This window comes from Motacilla alba, chromosome Z (assembly GCF_015832195.1).
Source record: "Motacilla alba alba isolate MOTALB_02 chromosome Z, Motacilla_alba_V1.0_pri, whole genome shotgun sequence".
Taxonomy (NCBI): Eukaryota; Metazoa; Chordata; class Aves; order Passeriformes; family Motacillidae; genus Motacilla; species Motacilla alba.
Window position 1 is genome coordinate 16,660,980 of NC_052046.1, and position 24,377 is coordinate 16,685,356.

The following is a 24,377-nucleotide window of genomic DNA, read 5'->3' on the forward strand; positions in this document are numbered from 1 at the left end:
ACAACTTCCAATACATGCAGCTCCTAAATATTGCTCTGACCTGGGAAAAAAGTGCATGCTGGTTCAACTCACAAGAATCCACTGCAACATCCAGCTTCTGATACTCATACACAAAGTAGCATACATTCAAAAAAAATTAACAAGTTGATAATCACAGTAATGCCTGTTCCCTTTTAGAGCAATTTGAAGCACTTTTATCACCACTACTCTCCTGCAATATTTTAAGCCTGTAAGAGAAATCTGACTAATCAAAACCATTTCGACAATCAAAAGTACTTTTGTGCGGAGAAGTAAAAGCACATTCTGCCAGGAAGACACTTATTTAAAAAAACATATAATTAGATAAACTGTTTTGAAACTGCAGCCTGTCTTTTGGAAACCATGGCCAAACTGATATGTCACCACCTTCCCTCATATGCTGAGTAACTAAATTTATTTTGCATTTGTAAAATTTTTTATTTGCTATTTCATATGTTTTATAAAACTACAGTCAGAACTGACTTATACGAGTCAGTATTACTTATATGAGTAATTCTTCATTACTTTAATTTCAATCTAAAATGAAGTTATTCTGGAGCAAACCCATTGGAACAAAAACAATTGTATCAGTTTTACAGCCTGGTTAATTTATGCAGTCTTTATTTCAGCATGGCTCAGTAGAAATCACTTAGTAGATATTTAAATACATCTAAATAAGTGCTATTGTCACAGGAAAAACAAATCAACTTACAAATATCTTTGACGTGGGAACATAGAATAACCACCATAGAAGTCCACATAAGAGAAATACGAGGGGCATCTTTATTTATAGTTTCTGAAATCAAATGCCATGCCAAGTTTACTTTCTTGAATTCATTTAAAAATCAAAATACAACTAGAAAACAGCTAACCAGCAACAGAACTCAGAGAAAAAAAGGATTACATTTACTGATTAGTATTTCAGCTTGGCTTCTCCTGTAATTTTCCCATATCACTTCAGTAATATAAAGTATATTCTGCAAAATGAATTAGGTTAAATTGCATTTCATAAATTAAATAAGTTATTTGGATATTTTTGCAAGTATCTGTTATAGCTGTGAATTGAACTATTCATGACATTGCTTATTACTTACAGCATGTAGATTCTACAGTATCATTTCTACCTAAGCAATGTATGGAAAAAACCACATTAAATAAAATGCAACATTGTGAAAAACTGAAGCAACTACATTTCCCAACAAAAAATATAACTAACATCTGTTGCAGAAACTGCTTGGCACTTGCACAATTTTGTGAAGAATTTTTGTTGTAGATAAATATTTTTCTACATTTCCTATTATGCACCACTCAACTCAGACATTTTCCTTAATTATACTCCAAGGAGTCCTTTCATATCCATTAAAGACAGGCAATTTGTTGCCTAAAAGAATGCATACATATTTTTAAATTTCAACTGTGATTCATCTGTCTTCTAACACATGAAAAAAATCAAGAAAATACCTATAATTAATGGACTTAGTTCTGCAAACATTTCTAGTAAAACTTTCAATGCTCAACATATTACATTTGTTGCATACTTTAATATGTTGGTTTTATATAAGCAATGGTCTTGGGATTCATCATTTTACTTCTATTCCACATCTCAATAATGAGGAAAATAGCACAGCTTTTAGGAAAGCAAGAAATTACCATTTCAACATTGGTAAAAATGACCATAGAAGGCTTCTACTTTGTATACACAGCAAACACAGACCGCCATTTTTTCAGGGACAATGTAATAACTTTGTGACATTTTCTCTCTCTTTTTCCTTTTTTTATTTTTCTTTTAATTTAACTTTCCACTACTCTTAATTAAAGAACTTCAAAATCACTGAGCTCTTGATACAGTGTGAGTTTTTCCCTGAGAATATGCATGTACAGTGCACATTTAACAAAACTGTTGTATTCTGCACACATTCTGGTGTACTCATACACTAGCAATCAAGACTTGTCTACTACCATAATAAGCTGTAAGATTTTTTTTTTAAAGCATGTGGTAGAAACCCATTTAAATGCTATTGTAAGCATAAAGATCTATTACCCTACTGAGATTTCAAGCAACTGGTAATGAAGAATGAGGTGAAAATGAGGGTACTGCCAATGAAAGAAAAGAAATGTTAACTCTAAATACACAGAAAATTCAGTTCAGGCCCAAAAGTCTACCCACATGAGCAGCTCACCTGCAAGATGAGAGAGTTACAAGTATAATTTGCTGCAAAGTAAACCAACTGCCATTTCATTCATTATTAATATGAAATTGGACAAAGAACATTTCTTAAATTTTATTTGCTATCAAAATCTTCACATTATATTGAACCAAATTTGGCCACTTTAAAAATAAAAAATATAGTAAAATAAGAAATACTTAAGTCATATAAGAAACAACCCTTCTGATGATAAAAAATGTGATCTGTATTGCTCTATGAAAAAGTTAAAGCCAAGGCATATAGACTATATTTGGATGATAAAATCCAATCAGTTTGTCTCAGGATATTTTCATTTTTGTAGTGGGACATTTTTGCTTTTATGCTGTACAATAAACTAGGCCAAATTTGCTTTTATGCTGTATAATAAACTAGGCCAAATTATTAAACTTACATATCAAAATCCATATTAAATTTCCTTTAAGTATTCATTACTTTTTTTCTGGTTTTTTTATATGAACAAGACCTAGAACTTGTAGGTTCTATCCCTTCATAACTTATGTTTACTTTTTTATGTAACTTGATCTTTTCAATTCAAATTCAATTTGTTTTCCTTTTTCCTAAGAATGACTTTTCAGAGAAAAGGACCAACAATTTTTGGAAATATTTTAGGGTGTAGTTTACAAAGCTGTCACAATCTCTTCTTAAAAACACTGCTATACTCCACTCACACGTACGCCATTTCCTAACATATAATATGCTTAATTTCTTTTGACTCGGAAAGAAGACATAAGTAGCAATAAAGAAACAAAGGCTGCATGTTCAACTATACTGTACTAAGAGCAGTTATTCTACAGATCAGTTTGTTCCAAGCTGAAAGTCTAAAACTTCACATTTCGGAAAAAGAAAAATCTAAGAAAGAATCAGTTTAAATACAAAGCAGCAACACAGTAAGGTGCTGAAACAGTTTTCACTCTGCTGCAATCACAGAACAAATGGATTTCTCATATAATCGTTAAGAGGAGGAGTCCTTTAAATGACATTTATGAACAGAATGACACAACCCGATTTTAATTTCTTCCTACAATTTCAGAAGTAATTTTCAGCATTTCCTCAAATGTATCTGACATGATAGGAATGTAGACAAGACAAATTTCTCAGAAACTGAAGAGCAAAAGGTACACTGAATAGAACAATTTCATAATTTACTGTATGATAGCTAGAAATTAGACAAAAAAACATAACATTACTCCTTAGAACAGGAAGATGAGAACCAGTTCAGGACTTCAGAACAGGAATTGCAACTCTGACCTCAAATCAGTACACAGCAGTTCAGAAAAAAGCTTTTACATAAAAAAGACAACTTATGGCTGCAACGTATTGCTTTAAGCAGTGGAAAAGAATAGAGTAATGGAACAGTGCAAAATTAAAACTAATAGCAAATAAAAACCCAAGTTAAACAAAAAAATCACTCTCCCAGCAGCTTTTCATAAGAGTAGTTTTAAAAACATCTTTCCTCCCTTAAGCAAAATATGGTGAAAGCAGAAGATCTGTTTGTATCCAAGTATTACTTGTCTGTTTTCCAGAACAGCTAAGTCTGTATAGAGTGCAGTGGAGTAAGTTTTTGGGGATTGGGACTGTTCCTGGTCTGTGTACTTACAGTAAAGAAGAAACAGAGGCCAGTCCTTAACCAGGATGTCAGGGTAATAAGTGATAGGGGGTCAGTGGTGTGCAGAAAGTAAATACAAACAGGCAAGAAGCTGACACATGAACATACCTCTTGTACTGAGCGAGCTGCTGGCTTGTCTTGGTGATTGGCCAGTATTAAAAACGGCAAAGTACATAACTGTGGGTGCTGAAGAGCAGAATGCAGCTCATTCCTAGCAGTTTCTAGATCATCTTCAGAGGAGGCGCTGTCTAGTACAAATATTACCCCTTGGGATCCTTGGTAGTAACGACTCCAGTATTTCCTGATATTGTCAGCTCCTTTCAAGACAATAATAAGAACTAATTAAAACAAGAATAGTTTAACAAATGTAACACTTGTAAGTGAAAATAAACCATCTACTTAGAATGATCAAAATAATTAACTACATTTTCACCCTTAACCATAATTAAAAGAATAAAAAAGAAAAAAGTATTAAAAAAATCCAACATACACACACACCCCCCCTCTATGTCAAATCAACACTGTTTAAATAAGGAAGGAAGTTGACTCAATGTAGCTTTCTTCCATTTAAGCCTCTGCTCTATTAATGAGTACTGGCAGAACTACCATGCTGACAGTACCACAGAGCCTAATCCTTTACCTTCTAACTGGACTATCTTGGCACTAATACCTAAACCTTTACCCATTCTTTTTCACTTTGCCCTGCAGCTCCTTGTCATAAACCTGCTTCTGTCATGGCAGTTGTTCATTTCTGATAAGGTCTTCCAGTTCATCTCCAAACCATCAGGCAACCACTTCATAATTGGGGAAAAAAGGTGTCAGGAAAGCCTATTAAAGTAATTAGATACTTAATGAGGAGAATGATGATACAATAGTGAGTTGAACAGTGAATGAGGAGCTAGGGTGACTACATGCAAAGGCATTCAGTTCAACTACTTTTGCTCTGTCAACCACACTAAGGATTCTGGAAGAGCCCAACAGCAGACACATGAGTGACTGTATAGGCTTATATGCCACAGTAATTTTTAGGACACAGTTCAGCAGCACTCAGCCATCTCAACAGAAGCCAAGCACTAAGGTTATCAACAGAAAGCTTTTGTCTCCCCTGGAGAGCAGCATATGTTGTAGCAATGAGGTAGGAAAAAAAAAATTGTATTTGACAGCTGTCAAACTATCTAAACTATGATTTGGATATGGGCTATTCTTTGTATGTCTGGATCTGGCACTACACTCATGGGGACAAACACTAAACAGTGAACAGCAGCAGCAATAGTCTAGTAATAAACTTGACATGTCTGCCAGACAGTGACTTGCAGAAATGTGCAGAAGGTATCTTTTATAGACACTTCTCTTATTTTGAGACCGGGAGAAGTGAACTTCCATATATAAAACAAGTAGCTTGTTTTATATAAGAACCAAGAGCTTAAAATAAAAAAAATCCATTTTTCAGTGAAACAAAATGACACAAAACTTCTGAGAAACATAATGAGATTTTAATGCAACATAATGACTGTAACATTAATACAATACTAAAAATATTAACTTAATTTACACGTTGTGCCACAAAAAAGACAGTCACTAAATACAAGTGAAGGAAGAAATAAACATCTGCTCTACGAAATTTAGGTATGCAACTCAAGAGTATTCAAATCTCACCTAATAGAGTTACTCTTGTCTTTTTACTAGTCACACTGGAATCCTGAACACTTTGTTTCTGTATCTGCACCCAGCACAAACTGTCAACACACAAGCACACACACTTTTTCCTACAGAGAATATTGAAGTCATACCTAATAATTTTTTTTTTCTGCAAACGACCTACAGAGCTGACTACTTAAATGTGAATAGTTGTGGGACTTAGTCGAGACCTTGCCTAATCTCTCTGTTAATTTAACTAGACTCAAAATAAAAATGCCAAACAGGACAGTTGTTTTATTTATTTTATCATCAGGATCTGAAGATTAATATTATATATACAGAAGAGAGACTACATTGAAAGTTAATTCTGTGTTTCTGTAGAACACGAATATCTGTCAACTATACTTGTAAAGAATTTTATAGCATCTGTTATATGCCCCAGTCTTTTCAAACAGCTGTCTACTTCAGAACCAAGTAGAGCAAGCTGCCAGAGGGACACTATTTACATAGCCACACACAGCAGTGTCACAGGCATCTGAAGTATCACATTACTTTAAAAACTAGTAGAGAATCATTTTCTATGAACCTAAAGACCAAGACCATGATCTGTTCTTTGAACGTATTTTTTTTTCCTAGCAACATAACATCTGTCTTATTTGCTCTCAGCATCAGTCAGCTACTTTTCAATCACATGTCACTACTAGAATCTGAGTCTTACCTTTGTAACCATACTCACTCTGAAAAGAAAAACTGTGGTAAACTGCAGAGCATTTGACCTCTCATATCCAGGCACTTGGAAGAAAGCAGCTCATGGATCCCTACATGGGACACTGAAGCCAGAAAAGGAGTATGCTGATTTGTTGACCTTACAGTCCTGTCTTTTTGGTTCAGGTTTTTTAGCAGCTCAGCTTTGTTCCTGCAGATCAGTTGTCCCAAAAGAACCACCACCAAAGTATAGCAATCCTTTTCTCTCCAGCCCTGGTCAGTCACCATGGCATAGTCATAAGAACAATTATCCCATTAGAACAACCATGAAACTTGGTATTTTCTTTGGGATCTTCCATTACTCTAATGACATGCCCTGAAATTGCTTACACTTCAGTTCTGAGGAAATCACCTGAGGTTTAAGAACAAAAATAATTTCCACTAAGCAGACAAGGAAAAAACTGATAAAGCATGTACCTTAGGGTGCCATTTTAAACCATTTTTCTGGCAAATGCACTAGAAAAATAATTCTTGGCATCAACAAGCTATCAGCAGCTGGAAGTCACAATTTCTACAAGACAAATAACCTGATATTCTTTTGCCTTAACTCTTCATATCCAGAATCTGCTCTCAGCTTCTTTCCTCAGAACAGTGGAGTAGAGTGAACCTGGAGTTATCCTGGGAAGGATATACTTGCCTATGAAGTATTCAGCTATTCACACATTGTGGCATGACAAATTTAGCCTTAGAAAGCAAGCAGTTGTTTTGAGGTGCAGTTCAGCAAAACTATCTTATTAATCAATTTTTTTTCATCTATTCCAAAGGTTTCAAAGACAGGAAGATTCAAAGTCTGAGGTCTTTGGAAATCCAGAATATATTGTGTATCCATGAAACATCCTTAGGCTCTCAGAAGACTGATGCGATAAAAGCAGGAATTTAACTTAAGTAGTACACAAAACATCCAATCAAACAATAGTAACACATAGAATAAGCATTTAGATTTATCAGCCTGCTATCATGTGTTTCTCTGACAGCTTTGAACCATATGTCTGTTTCTCCAACCAATAAACTGCCTAAACTAAGATTTAAAAAAAATAAATCTCCAAAACATCAGAAAAACATACTTCACATTAGACCTAAGGAATGTGCTTTGTGACAGGTTCACTTAAATGTGACATTCAGAGTAGTAGCTTCCTCAAACACAAGCAAGAGCCACTACTTATGGCTAAGCATATGATTTGTTTCCCTCAGCAATGAAGGAACTTACAGGAGTGGGTTGAGTCCTGTAAAGTGACTGAAATATGCATTTTACAAATAAACTAGGGGAAAAAACCCACCAAAATCCACAATCTACAACACAACCACACCACTTACTCTAAAAGAAAAACTGCTATTCAATCAAACGTAGGCTTGAATTACTTTATAACAGGAAAAAAACCTCTCCTTACAGAAAAATGAGAGGATGCTGAATTAAAAACCCCAACTATTTAGCATTACTACAGGACAGGTTTACTTAAGTAACTGTAATTTTAAAGACCTTCATTTTAATATTTTTAAATATCAAATAAATATTTTTTCTTTATCATCAGTCAAAAGAACAGTGTGCCCATATTAACATTCTTAATTATTTGTGATAATTGAGTTATGTGCAGTTTAACATGCACTTGAACCAGTACATACAAGTACAAGTACAAAGTACACACTCTTGTAAATATTATGCAAAACACAGAGCTGCAAATCTACCTTTCAGCTATGAATACTTCTATTTACGTCTTGATTCACAGTGGTGGTTTGAGGCTACCTCCAATTCCTCCCTTTTCAGTTCAATTCCCTCCTTTTTCAGGAGAACAGAACATAGTGTTACAGAAAAAAAATCACTGAAAGAAATTTGCATGTATCAAATTGTTACTTGTCAGATGCAGCAACTCTGCATCAAGAGCACAATGAATGTCACAGACCCCTTGCTTCAACACAGTCTGGTCTGCAAATTAAAGCTCTTGTTAACCTTAAAATACATCTCAGGTCTGGAGAAGTTACAGTCTCAAATAGAGGAGAAAACTTTTTTTCCCTTCCCATCAAAAACAGTTAACTAGAGCACATGAAAGAACACAGGCTGCAAAGAGCTTTTCTAGCACTTCGGAGATATCATCCACTCACCTACATACTCCGAATGTTTTATAGTTAATTAAAATATTACATAGATCATTCCACGACTGATATTAAACAGAACATTTCTAATAAACATAAAGATGAAAAAATGCCAAGGACTCTGCCACAAAATCTTTTTGTGTGCAACGCTGGCCATGGATGGGTTAGTAAGAAGGGAAGGGAAAAAAAAAACTCTCATCCATTCTTGCAAAATTTGTAAATATACCCTAGTCTCTCACCTCAAGAAAACCTTTGGAAAACACATGTTTCTAAATCTATGTAGGATTTATACCTTCACTTCACATCATATCCTCACAAGTAGAACTGATGTACTTTCCTGAGTAGCCAAGAACATGTCTGAAACCTTAGAAATCTTAACATGTTCAAGAGATGTGGTTGCTCCTTATCTATCTTGGGCAGGTTTCCCAGTATTCCACCCTTGAATAAATCCTATATACAGTAGAGGGTTTTTTGCTGTTGTTTGTTGGGGTTTTTTATGTGCTGGCTCCTTTTTATGACACACACATTTTTAAGATACTTGCTATGAATCTGCACGGAATTTGTCCTATCTGACAGATACATCCACACAGAGATACAAATGTTTTCAATGGCGTAATGTCAGTCATCATTTATTGGCTACTTTGTATGGCTACTGCAACAACACAGACGCTAAACCAAAACCTTCTCCCATTTTCAAAAGTGCCAGGACTTCTGCTTACTAGAGTCTAAGACCAAGTGATCACAGCCTACTTCCTCTAGGCTTTCAGGCAGTGTCCTCCTGCAATGCACAAAACATGGTAGGGGGAAAATGGCACTTTTCCCCAGAAAGAGGAATATTTTGAGATTGCCAAGTCAGCTATATTCACTGCAGCAATTCAAATATGGTAAGAAAAAAACAGCATAGAAGGAAAAAAAAAAAAAGAAAATGTTGAGGAAAAAATTGTCTGTCTTTGTATTCAAAACATACAAAATCAGAAATGCATATAAGTTTATGGTACTTCATTTTATTTTTCTTATCAAACTAAAGTTTATGGAAACCATCTCTGTCATCTTTTGTCTGCCTTCCAGGCTTTCCCAGTGAGATTAATCTGTAATTCAAGCCTTCAGTATGTTCCTTATTAGCCAACTTATATGCTGTTTCCAAATTTGAATCTCCACCTTACTCTGATATTTAAATCTGTTGGAACAACATTTGGGTTTCAAGCATTTGGAAGTTATAAAACATTATACTTATACCTGCCTCCAGAAAGTCAGTTTGATCTACTTGGTTGTGTGTATTATATAATACCATGTTAAAAAAAACCCACAAACTTGCAATTTGAAACAAGTATCACCTGTTCTACTCAAGAACATAACATTCATTATAAAGTTTATTTAATAATTTACAAATTAATTTAAACGAAAGAGAAGGATATGTGTGCTCTGCAATATGCTGTAACATCTATTTAAGCCCAATATCTAAAGATTTATTAGTTTGCAGCAGGTGGCACAGACAGCCATTCTTCACCTCTTCTTTTTCTGTTTTTCAATGAGTTTGGGGGTTTTTTTTGGGTTTTTTTTTTCACAAACACACAGTATCTCCTCCAGGGCTAGCAAAGACTGGCTGGCATCAAGATAACCTGCATCTGTGTCTGTCTCCCACATCTGTTAGAGAACTCTGAGACAGTCAGGGTGTCAGAAGCAGAGGCACAACTCCACAGTAAGACTGCTGCCAGCACCCAGCCTGTACCCTCCCCTGAGCTGCAGTCACAGCTTTGGTAACAGCACAGCTAACCTCAAATAAAGTTCAAAATACATCTATCTCTATGGCACTTCAAACTAGTAGTCATACAAAAGAAGTGGCAAGTCTTCCACAGCTGTGTACTTCTATTTAGCCTTTTTGGGAATTGGCCCACAGAAGTTCAAAGCTTTAGCTGTCTAGAATCAAAGACAAAACTCTGGGGGATGTTCCTAAAATATTTGTATAATTTCTGATGCTTAACTAAGCTGCTACTCTCTATCCTTTGATTCTGCCTGAAGAAAATGGCATTGCAAGCCCAACAGGAGGCAGACTTTTAAGCAAACCAAACGTTCTGCTTTTCGCTCCATAAAATATCTCACAAACAAAAACAACCAGTCCACACCCACAAAAAGCTTAACTAGGTAGTTATGTATTTTGCTTATCCTGTTTACACATATTTGGTAGGCATTGCTTGCATCGCTCCTACTTGTAGTGAGACAAATTGCAGGTTGTCTACTCACAGTAAAAAAACCTAATTGTAGCAAAAGCACAGTATTTCCAAAGAACACAGTTAAGATCACTATGCTGGACAAGAGCTTCCTCAGACTCTCATTAAAGAGGTCCATAAGCAGGTGTAAATGATCTTTCTTACCTATGAAATGAGGAAACTATGTGACAGAGGCTGGGTTTAGGCATCATTTGAACAGCAGGCAGAGCATGACTGATAGCAAACAGATCTAAATTTAATGCTTTTGGAAGTGGAATGCATCCGTGCGACTCACAGCGTGGACAGCTCAACAGGGTCATCTAAAAATTTCATCCGCTAAGACATTCTGTAAACTGTTTGATGCAGCTATGTCACAGATGGCATTGCATGTACTCCACAACCAGATTTTGTAGAGGTGTCAAGTGCCTTTTAGTCAAGTACAGTATGGGCATTTTATTGCTTTGTGTTAGTTCATCCCTCTGTAGATGACTTAGGCTGGCATTTACTTGTGGGATCAGTTTTCTGATGACTAACTTGATGAAATGTTAGCTGCTCTATGTTGCTTGAAGGGTGTTCTGTGCTCTACTTTCATAGAGTACAGGGAGAGAAATTTCCCAAAAATGTTTGAATTTTAAACTCTAAATAATAGAGCAACACAATTTTCTCCCATGTCCATCATTTTTTTTCACCAGGCAGATACTACCTGACAACTGTTGCTGTCTTCTCCAGAATTTCATATTTTCCATTCAACTTGGACTGCACAACAGTGTGGCTTCTCCTCCTACTCTCTTTTCTGCTGCTCTTTACTTCCAAATTAAGGCAAAATACGCATGCTTTGTTTAACCAAACCTATTTAAAGCTATTTGTTCTCAAGCTGTCCCCTAGACAATTAATTTAGCTGGCCTAAGAATGTGAATTTATGACTTTGGTAATCAAGCTTAAGAAGTAACAGCAGTGGGGGGCAAGTTCTCATCTCTTTTCCTGGGCATGCTCAACCAACTGGAGACAAGAGCATTCCTGATATTAACCACTCCACTCTTACTAAGCACTTAAGGGATTTTGGTCTTAAATGAATTTTCCAATATGACTATACAACATGTACTCTCTATGTTTGAGAAAATGGCTTTACAGTGTACCACAAAACCTAACACAAACATAAGACAATATATTTAAATAAATAAAGGGGGAACATTATTAAATCCTATAGCATGTTGTTAGTATTTCTAAACTTTGTAAGAAGAAGAGTTGCTCGCAACCAGAATCATTCTTTTAAATTTGACGTGACTCATTATTTGGCATCTCACTTGTAGTTTCTAAGCCTCCATTTATGAGATACCAAACTAAATTATTAAATAATTTATTCTAAAAAGACATCTGGAAATTCTTAGTTGACTACCAGGATGGACCTTAGATCTTGATAAAGACCTGAAGAAATATCTAAACCGCAATTTTATATTCTGTTTTGAAAGCATTGCAAGTGCATATTACTTAAAAAAAACAGGGAATAAATGGTGCATTTGGCCACTGTGTCTCCAGGTTGGAATTTCTTAGGACCAAAGAAAAAGCTTCCTATTGCCTTTACACCACCAGTATCTATCTTGAGAACCAGCCTCAGCATTCAACATCATAAACTTTTTTTCAGCAAAACACTGTTAGAATCTTCTGAACAACAAATGTTATCATCTGCCTTATTTTTACAGTCTTCTCCCATTCCTCTCTATATTCATTACAAACAATGTCACCCTTAGTTCCCACAACAAATTACTGCACTGTAAGAGGAAATCATTACAGCTGTAGTTTCTTTCCATACCATTACTCAGCTGAGTCACATAATAAAGACAGATATTTCCAATTGTCCTGGTGATAGTACATTCTGAAAGAATGTGGACTAGGCCATGGCACATCTCCATAACAATTTAAATTATACATATTATCTTCTAGACCAAATTTTTGGGAGGAAAAAATGGTATTTTTTTTAGCTTCTTGGGGACAAGGAAGGGATTACTGGTATAGCAAAATAGCAACTTAGGGAACAGTCAGTTCAACTTGGTCAGCAAATAAAGCAAGACTTTCTTTTCAAGTAATTCAAGAAAGCCTAATGTGAGATTTGAAAGCTCTCTATATAGTCTTACCTTTTCAGGATTGAATTCTAGGTTTTTAAACAAAACATTTACCATTTATCAAATTGGATAAACAATTTATTTTCTGTTAGGACTGCAAGTTCCTGTCTTAGGAAACGAAAAAAATAAAAAAACAGAAAATGTGTTGAATTTTTAATATTCTAGAATCATGTGCTTCAAAGAAATACTTCTGCAAAGAGAGCACAGCAAAACTTTGTTCCCTGTCCCTAAATCTTAAAGGAGGATGAAGAGATAACCAGTCCTTGAATTGATTAAAGAAGGGAGACTATGTTCTGTATATTTTGCCTGAAAATTTACAATCCCTGTAGAAATGAAGAAATAAAACCTGGCTTCATTATCAGCTTTGGAGACAACCAGCACAGTAAAAATTAGCACCATCTTTGACCTCAAGGAAGAATACTGCTTCAACAAAACAGAAAGAATACTACAGAGTCAGCATCTGTTTCATATAAATGCTTGGCTGGTGAATATAAGAACCTTAAGCACTATAACTTCTGCTGTGTTTTAAATACTGGCTGTTAATATGTCACTGTATGATGACATATGAAGATTCCTGTTACCTAAACCTAAAAAGACAAAGCACCAAAAAATTAAAACTATATAGAATGTCATTCTGTAAATAACATGTAATAACAAGCAGTGGTTATTAACGAAAGATGCCTTCCTTCAAGTTTCCAAGATCAAATGTGTGGAGGTCTGGACAAGTCCACCACATTACAGTAAAGAGAAATTATATAACAATAGCATAACGATTGAAGGGAAAAAAACAGGAATAAGACAAAAAAATACCCAGCAATCAGGCAAAACATGGGTTTCACTTCAACATCAGAAGCAGAAATTCCAAAACAAAATTTAATAGTGATGTCTTAGAGTGACAAATGAAAAATGTTTTGGTTTATTTTCACATAGGAGCAAGAGAGAAACCATGCCTACTCCAGAAAGCTCAGGTTTTACCCTCAAACAGGAACATTCCTGTTTTCATCAAACAGGAACACATTTCTCAGTGAAAAGGTTAAATGCTGACTAGAGAATCACAGAATGATTTAGGTTGGAAAAGACCTCTAAGATCAGCAAGTACAACCTTTGACCTATCACCACCTTGTAAACTAGATCATGGCACTAAGAGCCATGTCCAGTTGTTTCTTGAACATCTCCAGGGATGGTGACTCCCTTGGCGGTCATTCCAATGTTTAACAACTGTTTTCATTAAGAAATTCTTCCTCATGTCAGTCTGAACTTCCGCTGGTGCAGCTTGAGGCCATGTCCTCTTATCCTGTCACTGGTTGACAGGCCCTACCTGGCCACAGTCTCCTTTCAGGCAGTTGTTGATAAAGTCACCTCTGGCCTTCCTTTACTACAGGCTACATACTTCCTCAGCTGAGGAGTTTCCTCAGCCTCACAGGACTCCTCACAGGACCTGTGCTCCAGACCCTGCCCCAGCTCCATTGCCCTTCTCTGCACTCTCTCCAGCTCCTCAGTGTCTTTCCTGCAGTGAGGGCCCAGAGCTGGACACAGCACTCGAGGTGTGGCCTCACCAGTGCCCAGCACAGGGGGACAATCCCTGCCCTGCTCCTGCTGGCCACACCATTGCTGATCCAGGCCAGGATGCCATTGGCCTTCTTGGCCACCTGGGCACACCCTGGCTCATGTTCAGCTGCTGTCACCAGCACCCCCAGGGTCCCTTTCCAGCCATTCTGCCCCAGCCTGTGGCACTGCCTGGGGTTGTTGTGACCCAGGGCAGGACCTGGCACTTGGCCTTGTTGAACCTCACCCCACTGGCCTCAACCCACGGATGCAGCCTGTCCATATCCTCTGCGGGGACTTCCTACTCTCCACCAGAACAACACTCCCACCCAACTGGGCATCATCTACAAACCAAAAGTGCACTTGATCCCCTTGTCCAGACCATCAATAAAGATATTAAACAAAACTGGGGCCCGTAATGGGTCCTGGGGAGTACCACTAGTGACCATCAACTTTTGGAACATAACAAACGTTTGGAAGCTTGCTTTTGCTCTCTTACCAGACCATGAAAAGGTAACGGAACTAGCATTTTTCTGCAATATTTCATATAAGAAATCAGATTACATAATTTTTAAATACAGATATGCAAACAGCCATAGGTCAAAGGAAAAAGGAGGTAAAAGGTCCAGTAAAAAATTCTGACAATCCTTCTGTCTTTGAGAAGAAATAAGTGGATGAAAACAACAAATCAAGTATTCTGGATTACTCCCCATCATGAGCCAAAACTCTCCACTAAGATAAGATTTCTCAAAACACACATACCCATATGATCAGAAAATGTTAAGAGACTTCAACAAGGATCTACTATCTGCTATTGAATCACAGATTCAATTTTTGATTAAAAAATTCTATTTACCTACAAGAATTATATATTTCATATAGCTTAGGTAGCAGAACATATAAACTAGACTGCAAATTATTCACCCTATTTAAAAAAAAAACCAAGAAGTGACATTATGACTAAGTGCACATAATGCACATAACACACTCAAGCAGTATCCACACTATCCCTGAGGAGTGGTCTCTTTATGAAAGAAAACTTACTGGGTTGGTTTTTTTTTTTACAGGATACATGCTCAAACAGGAACATGTATGTTTAAATCCATGGACCAATGGTAGTAAAGAGGAAATGTTACACTTTCCACATGTGCTTATCTCAAAGCACATCTTATCTTCTTGGAACAAGTTCAGGTAAGACAACTATTATGCAACTAGATCTCCTGAAACGTTCCTCAAGAACCAAGTCAAATTCTATCACAGATAATTTAAGAGAGGTTACAAGCTCGCTGAAAAATCTAATAAATATCCTCAATATTAAGTCTACCATATTTACACAAATAACAAAGAAGATATACAGAAATTCTAGAATATGAAGAAGATCTAAGTGGGGTTTAAATTAAATTAAACATTAATTAAACATTAATTAAATTAACGTTCTATTAGAAGAACATTAGACTCCATGAGAACCCTCCACAAGAGACTTGTTTTCTTGCTTCTAACAAACAACCTCACTTGAGACTCAGAGTCAGAAATGGGAGCCAAATAGGTTGCCTGTATACAGAATAGTTAAAAAAATCCTATATCCTTAAAACAACCATTGCTCCAAAATCCAATAAATCTAACAAGAGAACAGTTCTCAAAGAATATAACTCATTATAGTTGGCTGCCTTTGCAACACTTTCAGTGGTGCAGTAAATATATTGGTTTTGACAAATGTTCACATAGTTACCTGAGCCAGTTCTCATAAGTGAAAGTTTATACATACAATAAACACAAGGAACATACACTTCCTTGTGCTGCTACATGAGCCATACTAAAATTACAGTCCAGTTTGTATTTCTGTGTAACTTAATCACTGCAGTCCAAGAAATTACATTATGGAGATACACCACACGCCTTCCACTCCTCCTACTTTTTTTACCCTTTGTTCTTTGAGGTCAGGATTTGTACAGCTTTTCTCAACTTTATCTGCTGACATTTTTAATTCCAGCTGTACTGATCTATCATTTTAAAATTTAAAATAACTAACAATTTAAAACAACTGACAATTATGATGAGATTTAGACATGCATGTTTTATAAACAAAGGAATAAATGCCATACCTCCAAGTTCTTTTACGTTCAAAATTGCATTCTGGAATGGCACTGCTTTTATACTAAAACCTAAGAAGAGAAATACAGAACATTAGTAAGCTATTTGTTAAAGGGGCCATTTGGAATCAATTGTATATATTCAGAAAAAAAAACTTTTTCCATCAAGAACCAGGATTTTGCCTGAGAAATTCTGTTTCAATTAAAAAGTCAGTTATAAGGGTTTAAAAAGTCAGTTATAAGGGGATGGGAAGGGGGTAAGAGGTGGACGAGTGCCATAGCATGGAACAAGAATAAATCAGAATGAGCAATGCAATTTTCAATTATAAGTACCTGGCACACAAAACTTAGCACAAAACTTCCATCCAGACCTTCTACGAGAATATACTTCAATAAAATAATCTTTTACTGCATCTAGAGCTAAAGTGGACAATCCAGACTACCACTAATATGAGGTGATCATTCTGCAAATTTTAGGAGACCTTGAAAATAATGTGCAATTCAAATCATTGTATTCTTCCATTTAAACTTCATAGGTTTTGCAACTGGATTATTAATTCTTTCTATAAATGTTGTTAACTGAAAGATGTTTCTATAGACCTTAGTTGGATGTATAAAATGGTCATAAGTACACTAGAAATATCTGAGTCCTCTATTAGTCTGATTTTTGCTTAAAACTGAAATAAAAATAAAAAATCCAACAAAAAAAAGAAAAACAAAACAAAAACAAACAAACAAACAAAACCAAACCAACCAAAATGTGACCGTTACCCTTAACTGAAAATTCAGACAAACAAGAGAAAGGGAATGTGAAAGGCTCCCAGCCATACCAATGTATTATACACTAAATTTTGCATGTTCAGTGCATACAAATATATAGGCATACATAATACTTTATAAAGGAAAAATTATGTGTGCTGTTTCAGCAAAAAATATCCAGACAGACATTAAATTTATTTCCATCTAGCACAAGTAGTTTCAACATGATTACATACCTGTGAACTGAGTAAACAAGTTTTGAGAAAATGTGTTTCACTTCACATTTATCAGCTATCATGTTGAATCTCTCTAACAATGCCAGTAACATCACTAGAGAGGCCACAGGTTAACTAGTCACATGTTAATAAAAACACCATTTCCTTGTACCTGTTTTACATTTTACTCACATTTGTATTAAATAAACTTATGTTCTTGTAATTTAAGAAAACATAAACTGAAAATCAGTCAGAGCTGCTAAGGCACAATCATGAAATTCAAGCCCATGAGCCACAGCTACAGTACCAAGCCATGTTACTGTAAACACAAGGTACTTGCACAACATTTAGTATCAGTTCCATCAGCAAACCAACCTTAATAATTGCTGCAGCCATTGAACCTGATTTCTTCAACCTTCATGACCTAATCTGCCCTCTGTCTCAACTTTCCAGCCAGGTATTCCATCTTCTTACTTCACATGTCTGTTTCTGGTTTTTCTGGTGTTGTTTTGTTCTTGGTTTCTTTTTTGTTGGTTGCTTGGTTTTGTTTTGGGGTTTTTGAATCAAAACATGCTTTTCAGTATTAGGCATTCTGGTTCACCATTATCAAGATGCCCATTCAAATTTTTTGGACTTAAGATACTTCTTATCTGTGGTTGTACTGTCTGTTTTTATGTATCTCCTCAGTACCACTGGAACATTCTGTAAACTGATTATTTGATGACAATTTGCCCTTACTACAAGCCTGTTGCTCATCTAAAAAGCTGGGATTATCACCAAAAACCATATTTCCGTTACTTGTTTTTTTTGGTCACTAGCATATACCACAAGGTAGCATGGACCAAGTAGGTACAGAAATAAATCCCAATTAAAGTCTCACAGCATCACTGTCTTATTCTATTTTTCAGCATATTCCCTTCCTTTCTCTCCAATATATAGTGAGACTGTTTAAAAATCAAAAGTAAAATGAGAAGAAAGAAACATTTTAATGTGTGTCTACAGTACAATATTACTGTATGTTGTTATGGTTCTGCTTCATTAGACCACACATTTTTGCCTTTTAACATATTCCAAATTGTATGTACTGTATTCCAAATTCCTCAATATATGAACAAATACTGAAAGAAAGTAGTGGTAGCTGCAAAGTGATCCATTAGGTACTTTCAACACCAAGATAAGTAGGCTGAAGTTCTCTACAGCCTTTGCTATGTTTCAGTAGTCATCTTTGGGCAATATTCCAGCACACCATGGACTAAAGGCACATCCTACCTGTGGTAGACACGATATTCTCCGGGCTTTCACTGCAGAGCTGAGACAGAAGACTTGTCTTGCCAGAACCAGAGAGGCCTATGCAAACCAAGTCATACTCAGGTCGTGGTGGTGGCGGTCCCTTGCAGCAAAGTGCTCTAAAACACTGCCAGGGTAGGGCAAAACAAAAACAAAAGGAAGAGGTTAGTTTTATTTTTTGGCAAATGTTTATTCCTCTAACCTTCTAAGAAGGAAGTTAAAAAACTTGAAGGCATTGGAGAGAAGCAAAGTATTATTCCAACTTATTATTTTGACTAAGTCAACAATTAATAGACTAAGACCACCTCAACTAAAATCTAGAACAACTTTATAAGAAAGCAAGTATACAAGTTAACTTTTCACCTAAACATCAAAAAGCTGTGTGTTCATTTCCCAAGTAGCACAAACTGCTCACACCACGAGACAGGCTCGTGCCCTATACAGATCTGCAGCTGATTATCCATGAGTTTCCTTCCTGTGCTAATTTCTTGCAATACCTGGTGTGAATAGCTCTACCTGTTGTCATAGAAAAGAATCAGAGAACTTTGCTCCACTAATATCCTTTCCAGACTTGCTTTATCACACATTTCAGCTCAGAACAACAGCTTGTAAATAAATAAGTAAATAAACAAATCTTTCTGGACATAGATCTAATAAAAACCAGATAGATATCTCACTTTCCCTGGAGAAGTATAAATTAATCACAATGTAAACAAATAAAAATCTCTTACACAAAGCCTACTTCAGATTTCTGCTCACTTCTCTTAAGCAGTTTTGCCAAATAGGCCAAGCTTCCGAAAGGTTCCTTAGGCCTTCATTAAGTTCTTCAGTTCTTTGTTTATATGCAATTTAGAAACTTTTTATGTAGAAATCTAAAAGCATACCATTCCAGGAAAGCTAGAAAATTCATATTTTATGTATAGAGCATAATTACCCACTAATTTCCAATATACATAGACATAAATAACTTCTTCCCCAGTATCTGCCACATTCATATCAAAGGAAGACATCAGCTCTAATAGTGAAGGGAAAACATGTCCATGCAATCAGCCCTTTCTCACACATCCACATTCTGTTTTTACACAGCCCCAGCTCTTTATTTCCATCTTAACCACAAGTCTGCACTGCACCAATTGTGGGAAAAGAAATCCAGTCTTTACAACCTTAACCTAGTTTGTCTTGACAACTGCCCAGGTTTTCTCACTGAGGGCTACTGGAGGAGCAGAGAAACTGAACTGATGTCAGTAAGGCTCTAATGCAAACAGTGGGGTCTGACCCTGTGAGCAAGTCGTCCAGTGAGAATGTGATTATAAAAGGACGGCTCGCTCAACACAGAACTTTAATTGGATTCTTTCAGTATAGATGGTAAGCTATTACACATGCTGCCAAAACAGTTTTCATTGCTTTGAAGAAGCAAAAGATAAATTCAGTGAAAGCTACAAAACTACATCAGCATTTTTAAAAGAGTGAAAGGCAACTTTAGAAGAAGTAAGAATATGTACAAGAATATTTAAGCTGAATAAAAGCAGCAGATTTTAAAAATAATAGCTTTGCCTCTATGAAGATTTGATTCAAAAATTATTTTCTTTTAAAAAGTTTGCTCTTGTATGTGTCCATACCTCAAAGGAATAAACTTGCCTACTAGCTTTATTTACTAATGTTTTATTCATTTACTAGTTTATACTCATCTCACAGGTTCTACAAAGCCACAGCAAACATTCTACTGTGGTACTTAAGTGAGAAAGGCCAACTGAGTTCATTGAAAACTATAAACTCCTTTAAAGAGAGCTTCCACTTAATGGATATCAAGCTGAAGGCCACATAAAATCCTTCAGAGCTTCCCAGAGCTCCTGAGGCCGTGTGTCAGACCCTCTATAGCCAGTCTTTAAAAGGATTCCATTTGTCCCTGTCATCATGGCATCTTTGCAACAACCTCTTGATGTGACATTGAAAAACACAAAGGAATAGATGAGCTGATGGAATTCTGTGCTTCTCTGTCCAGCCACTGTGCTGGTTCTTATGCAACCAAACATGACACTCGAGTCCTGACAAGATCAAATGACATATAGTTCTGTGAAAGATAATTTCTGCTCCTTGTAAAACATATATGGAGGCCCTGTGGGCGACAGGCAGGTTTGTGAAATTCAGGATCTCTCTACTGCAAACTCTGTAAGTCCAACTTAGACTGGAGAATCTTTATATGCTGAGGATGAAACACATGATCAAAAATCCAGGTCAGATTGCATCTCCAAAGTAGTTTATGTAGGCTCATGACCCTCTCACTTATCCTTCACTATTAAGCACAGTTAGGCATGCAAATTTCAGACAGACCCTTAAAAGACAGGAACATGGCTCCCCCCAGACCACTCTTGTATTTTATTTGGTATGATTCCCTCATGTTTGCTGTATTCATGACTCTGTCCTTCTGCTAGGCTAATTTCCTTCAGTAATTTGGTTTAGTTGTAATGAAAACAATTTTTTTAATATTCTAGCTTCAAAAAGCAGCTGAAACTTAAGCTATAGTGTATATAAGTGTATAGCACTTAGCAGCAGCTGAGATGAGAAATTCTAGAGTACATTGTAGAGTACGCTTGTAAAAACAGATTAAGACTTTATAAACTTGGTTTGCAACCCTCCTTACTCAAGCTCAATGAAGATCTTTCCCATTGGAAATATCACTATACAAACAGTCTGATCACTTTCTTCCTGTTCTCTCAGCAGCCTAAAGTTACCTGCTACCTAAGTTAGGGCCATTTAAGAATCCATTATAGAGACTAAACTTTTATTGTCACCACTGTGGCAGCTGCATCTAGTAGCTACACAGTATCTGTGGGGAGTAAAAAATTCAGAAGTCACAGATCATGCAAATAAAATTGCATCTTATATTCTGTATTTCATTATAGACAGGAAATGCATCCTGAAATATTTTATAACCATGATAACCATGGACTAGAGCTACACATTATTTAAGATGTCGTCACATATTACAATGCACTCTGAAAACCACAAAACTGCAAGAAAAGTGTACCAGTAACTAAAGAAGTCATTCCACCATTCCAAAACACAAATACATCAAAAACATTGAGAGTTGCTTAATTCACAACTAGTGGTCAGTTCTTTCCCAAACCAGCATACTTTCCACTCCATTTAGCCAACCCAAAAGGCATAAAAGAAGCTCAAATTAACTTGCCAGATATAGGCCTGGAAGTCTCCTCCATTGATTCCCAAACTTGATTCGCTCAATGGGCAATAAAATCATGCCTTTTAGGTATTGCAAAACAAACTCTAAACCCAAACAGTGCCTCTTAGAGGAAGTGTTGGAGCAGACAGAAAAGAAAACATTGGACTACTGCAAATACAGGGTCAAGCAGAGCTAGTTGGCAGTCACTGAAAGGTTGTTTAGGATATGGTCATGTATTCAGACCCCACTGCTAGCAACAAAAACGGAACATTTTTTTGAGCCTGCTCATCTTATCAGGGTAAGACCTTACTTAGTATAAAGGAAATTACATGTCAAATTGTCGGCTTTCATAATTTTTGAGAATATCACACTTAAAGCTATAGCCACTGGATGGGGGAAATAGGGATGAAAAGAGAGGCAGGCAGGGAGAGTCAGGAATTCATTTTTTAATGAACAAACATATTTTTAAGAACTGAAAATAAAACAATAAGGTATCTTTAAAAATGTATGCATTTAATCAGTTTTTGAAAAAAAGGATGGATTAATCCAGGAAACTGGGAGTAATAGGTGCTGCAGTCTGCAGAAATCTTTGCAATATTCAGCAGCACTGTTACTTTCATTTTACGTGTCAGTGGGCAGGAATGCTGCATGTGCATGCATAATCATTTTTTAAGAGTTAAGGGAAGAAGCTAGCCTGCTCTACTCTCCTCACAGATTTCCAACCCAACAAGATGATTCTGGCTTTTAGGCAGATCAGCATTTATGCTGACAATCCTAGACAGTGTCCCTTTAAAGCTCTGTGGAGATTTCTTCTGGGAAAAGCATGTTGTGTTTATAGCAGGGATGGCCAAACACTTCTGATATATGTGCTGCTTAGAGATCACAGATTGAAGATCTGGGCAGCAAATGTCCCTGAATTAGTACTCTCTTCAACACATCAAACTGCCTCCAGCTGTTGAGTCTGTCTTTGCCTACTCATTGTACTTCTCGTTTCACTCTCCTTTTTGGGGTGAAATACTCCATTATTTCTGCTTTGTTCTGGACCCATCTCCTGTCTGTTTCTTTTGTTGCCGCTATTTAATAGGGACAAACAGAAGCAAGAGATTTCATGCTTAGTTGGTTAAATACACACACACTCATGGAAAAATACTTTAAGTTAGTGCAGCACTAATGCTAACAAACCAAGCATTCAGAACTCTTGAAATACAGAATTAAGGTTGAAAGCTCAACCCTAACTCTGCTCCCTTCCCCTTCTCTTGGTTTTACTTATGGATATGGTCTCCTTTTACAATTTATTTTTCATTTAAGGTATCTTTGAACAAACAGACTTCTAGTACTTGCACACACTTACATCCAGAGGAGTAGTTAATCATCTGAAGCTGTTGATAAAACTCAAGGAGTTTTTATTAATAAAAGTAAAATTTGCACACAGTAGGTTTCATAGCTCTGATGTTGTCTGAGATCAAGCAAGCACAAGAAACCTCAAACCTTGAAGACATAATGTGAAGGGGGGCACAATGACACAAGACAGACATCATGATGTTAACAATAGGAAACAACTGGGAAGAGAAGCAGAATAACTGAATGCAAGTAATAAAACACACAAGGCACCAGAATGAAATTATACATTGTGCGGCCTTGGGGGTGAAGGATATATAAATAAACTAAATTTTAACTGTATGAATACCTTAAATTTAAATTAGTACAACCAAATTCCATACATTTCACAGTGTGAGCTAAAGTTGCAGGCTCCTCAGTTCCCATACTGCTGTACAGGTAATTATACCTCTAAAAAAAAATCAAACAGGATTCACCTTCATCTATATGACTTCAGTAACAAGGCAGAACCTAAGATTGCTGTTCATTTTGTGGCTACTGAAAGAGATGAATGTAGATGCATGTAGCAACTGCTAGCCTGAGTGATGTTTGGCAGAGGCAAAAATCCCAGCATCATGAGTAGACACCTTCTCTGACTGTCCATAACCTCATTAAGCAGCGACCACTACACTCAAGATCCTCCACCCCAATAACGATCTGAACTCCAATGGAAGGATCAAGGTCTCCTAACCTGCTACACCACTTCTTGCACAGGATAAAGCAAACCTCTAGTTCAACCTGGCTAAGGAGTGAGTGCCCAGCCCACAGACTGAACTGAAAGCACTCCTTCTCCACGTGCATCTACTCCTCTTCAACTTTATATCAGCCTGTGCTGCAGAAAAACCAACAAGTATAGGCATTAAAGACAGGATAATATAAAAAAAAGGACAGAAGAAAACAATTTCTCAAGGAAGTGAGGCAGTTTTAAAGAGCAAACAGTCCTGGTGATATCCTACCTCACAGAAATCACAGAATCATAGAATTGGTTTGGTTGGAAGGGATCATAAAGATCATCTAGGTCTTGCTGCCCTCCCAGGGGCCAAAACACCTTTCACCAGACAAGGCTGCTCAAAGCTGCACCCAACAGTTCCTAGGATGAATCATCACAACACTCTGGACAATCTGCTTCAGGGACTCACTAACCTCACAGTATCACAGAATCACAGAATTTCTAGGTTTGAAGAGACCTTTAAGATCATCGAGTCCAACCCATGTTCCAACACCTCAACTAGATCATGGCACCAAGTGCCACATCCAGTCTTTTTTTAAACACA

General features: G+C 36.5%; 1 protein-coding gene across 8 annotated transcripts in view; it reads right to left on the reverse strand.

Moving 5' to 3' along the window:
* Window positions 1-24,377, reverse strand: part of ARL15 (ADP ribosylation factor like GTPase 15) — a 226,551-nt gene that overhangs the window by 126,656 nt on the left and 75,518 nt on the right. For all 8 annotated transcript variants that reach the window (XM_038125728.1, XM_038125727.1, XM_038125726.1 and 5 more), the window contains 3 exons: window positions 18,528-18,672; window positions 16,297-16,356; window positions 3,940-4,148 (listed from right to left, as the gene is read on the reverse strand). In XM_038125728.1, coding sequence (XP_037981656.1) covers window positions 3,940-4,148; window positions 16,297-16,356; window positions 18,528-18,672 — 414 coding nt within the window. The remainder of the gene's footprint in view (window positions 1-3,939; window positions 4,149-16,296; window positions 16,357-18,527; window positions 18,673-24,377) is intronic.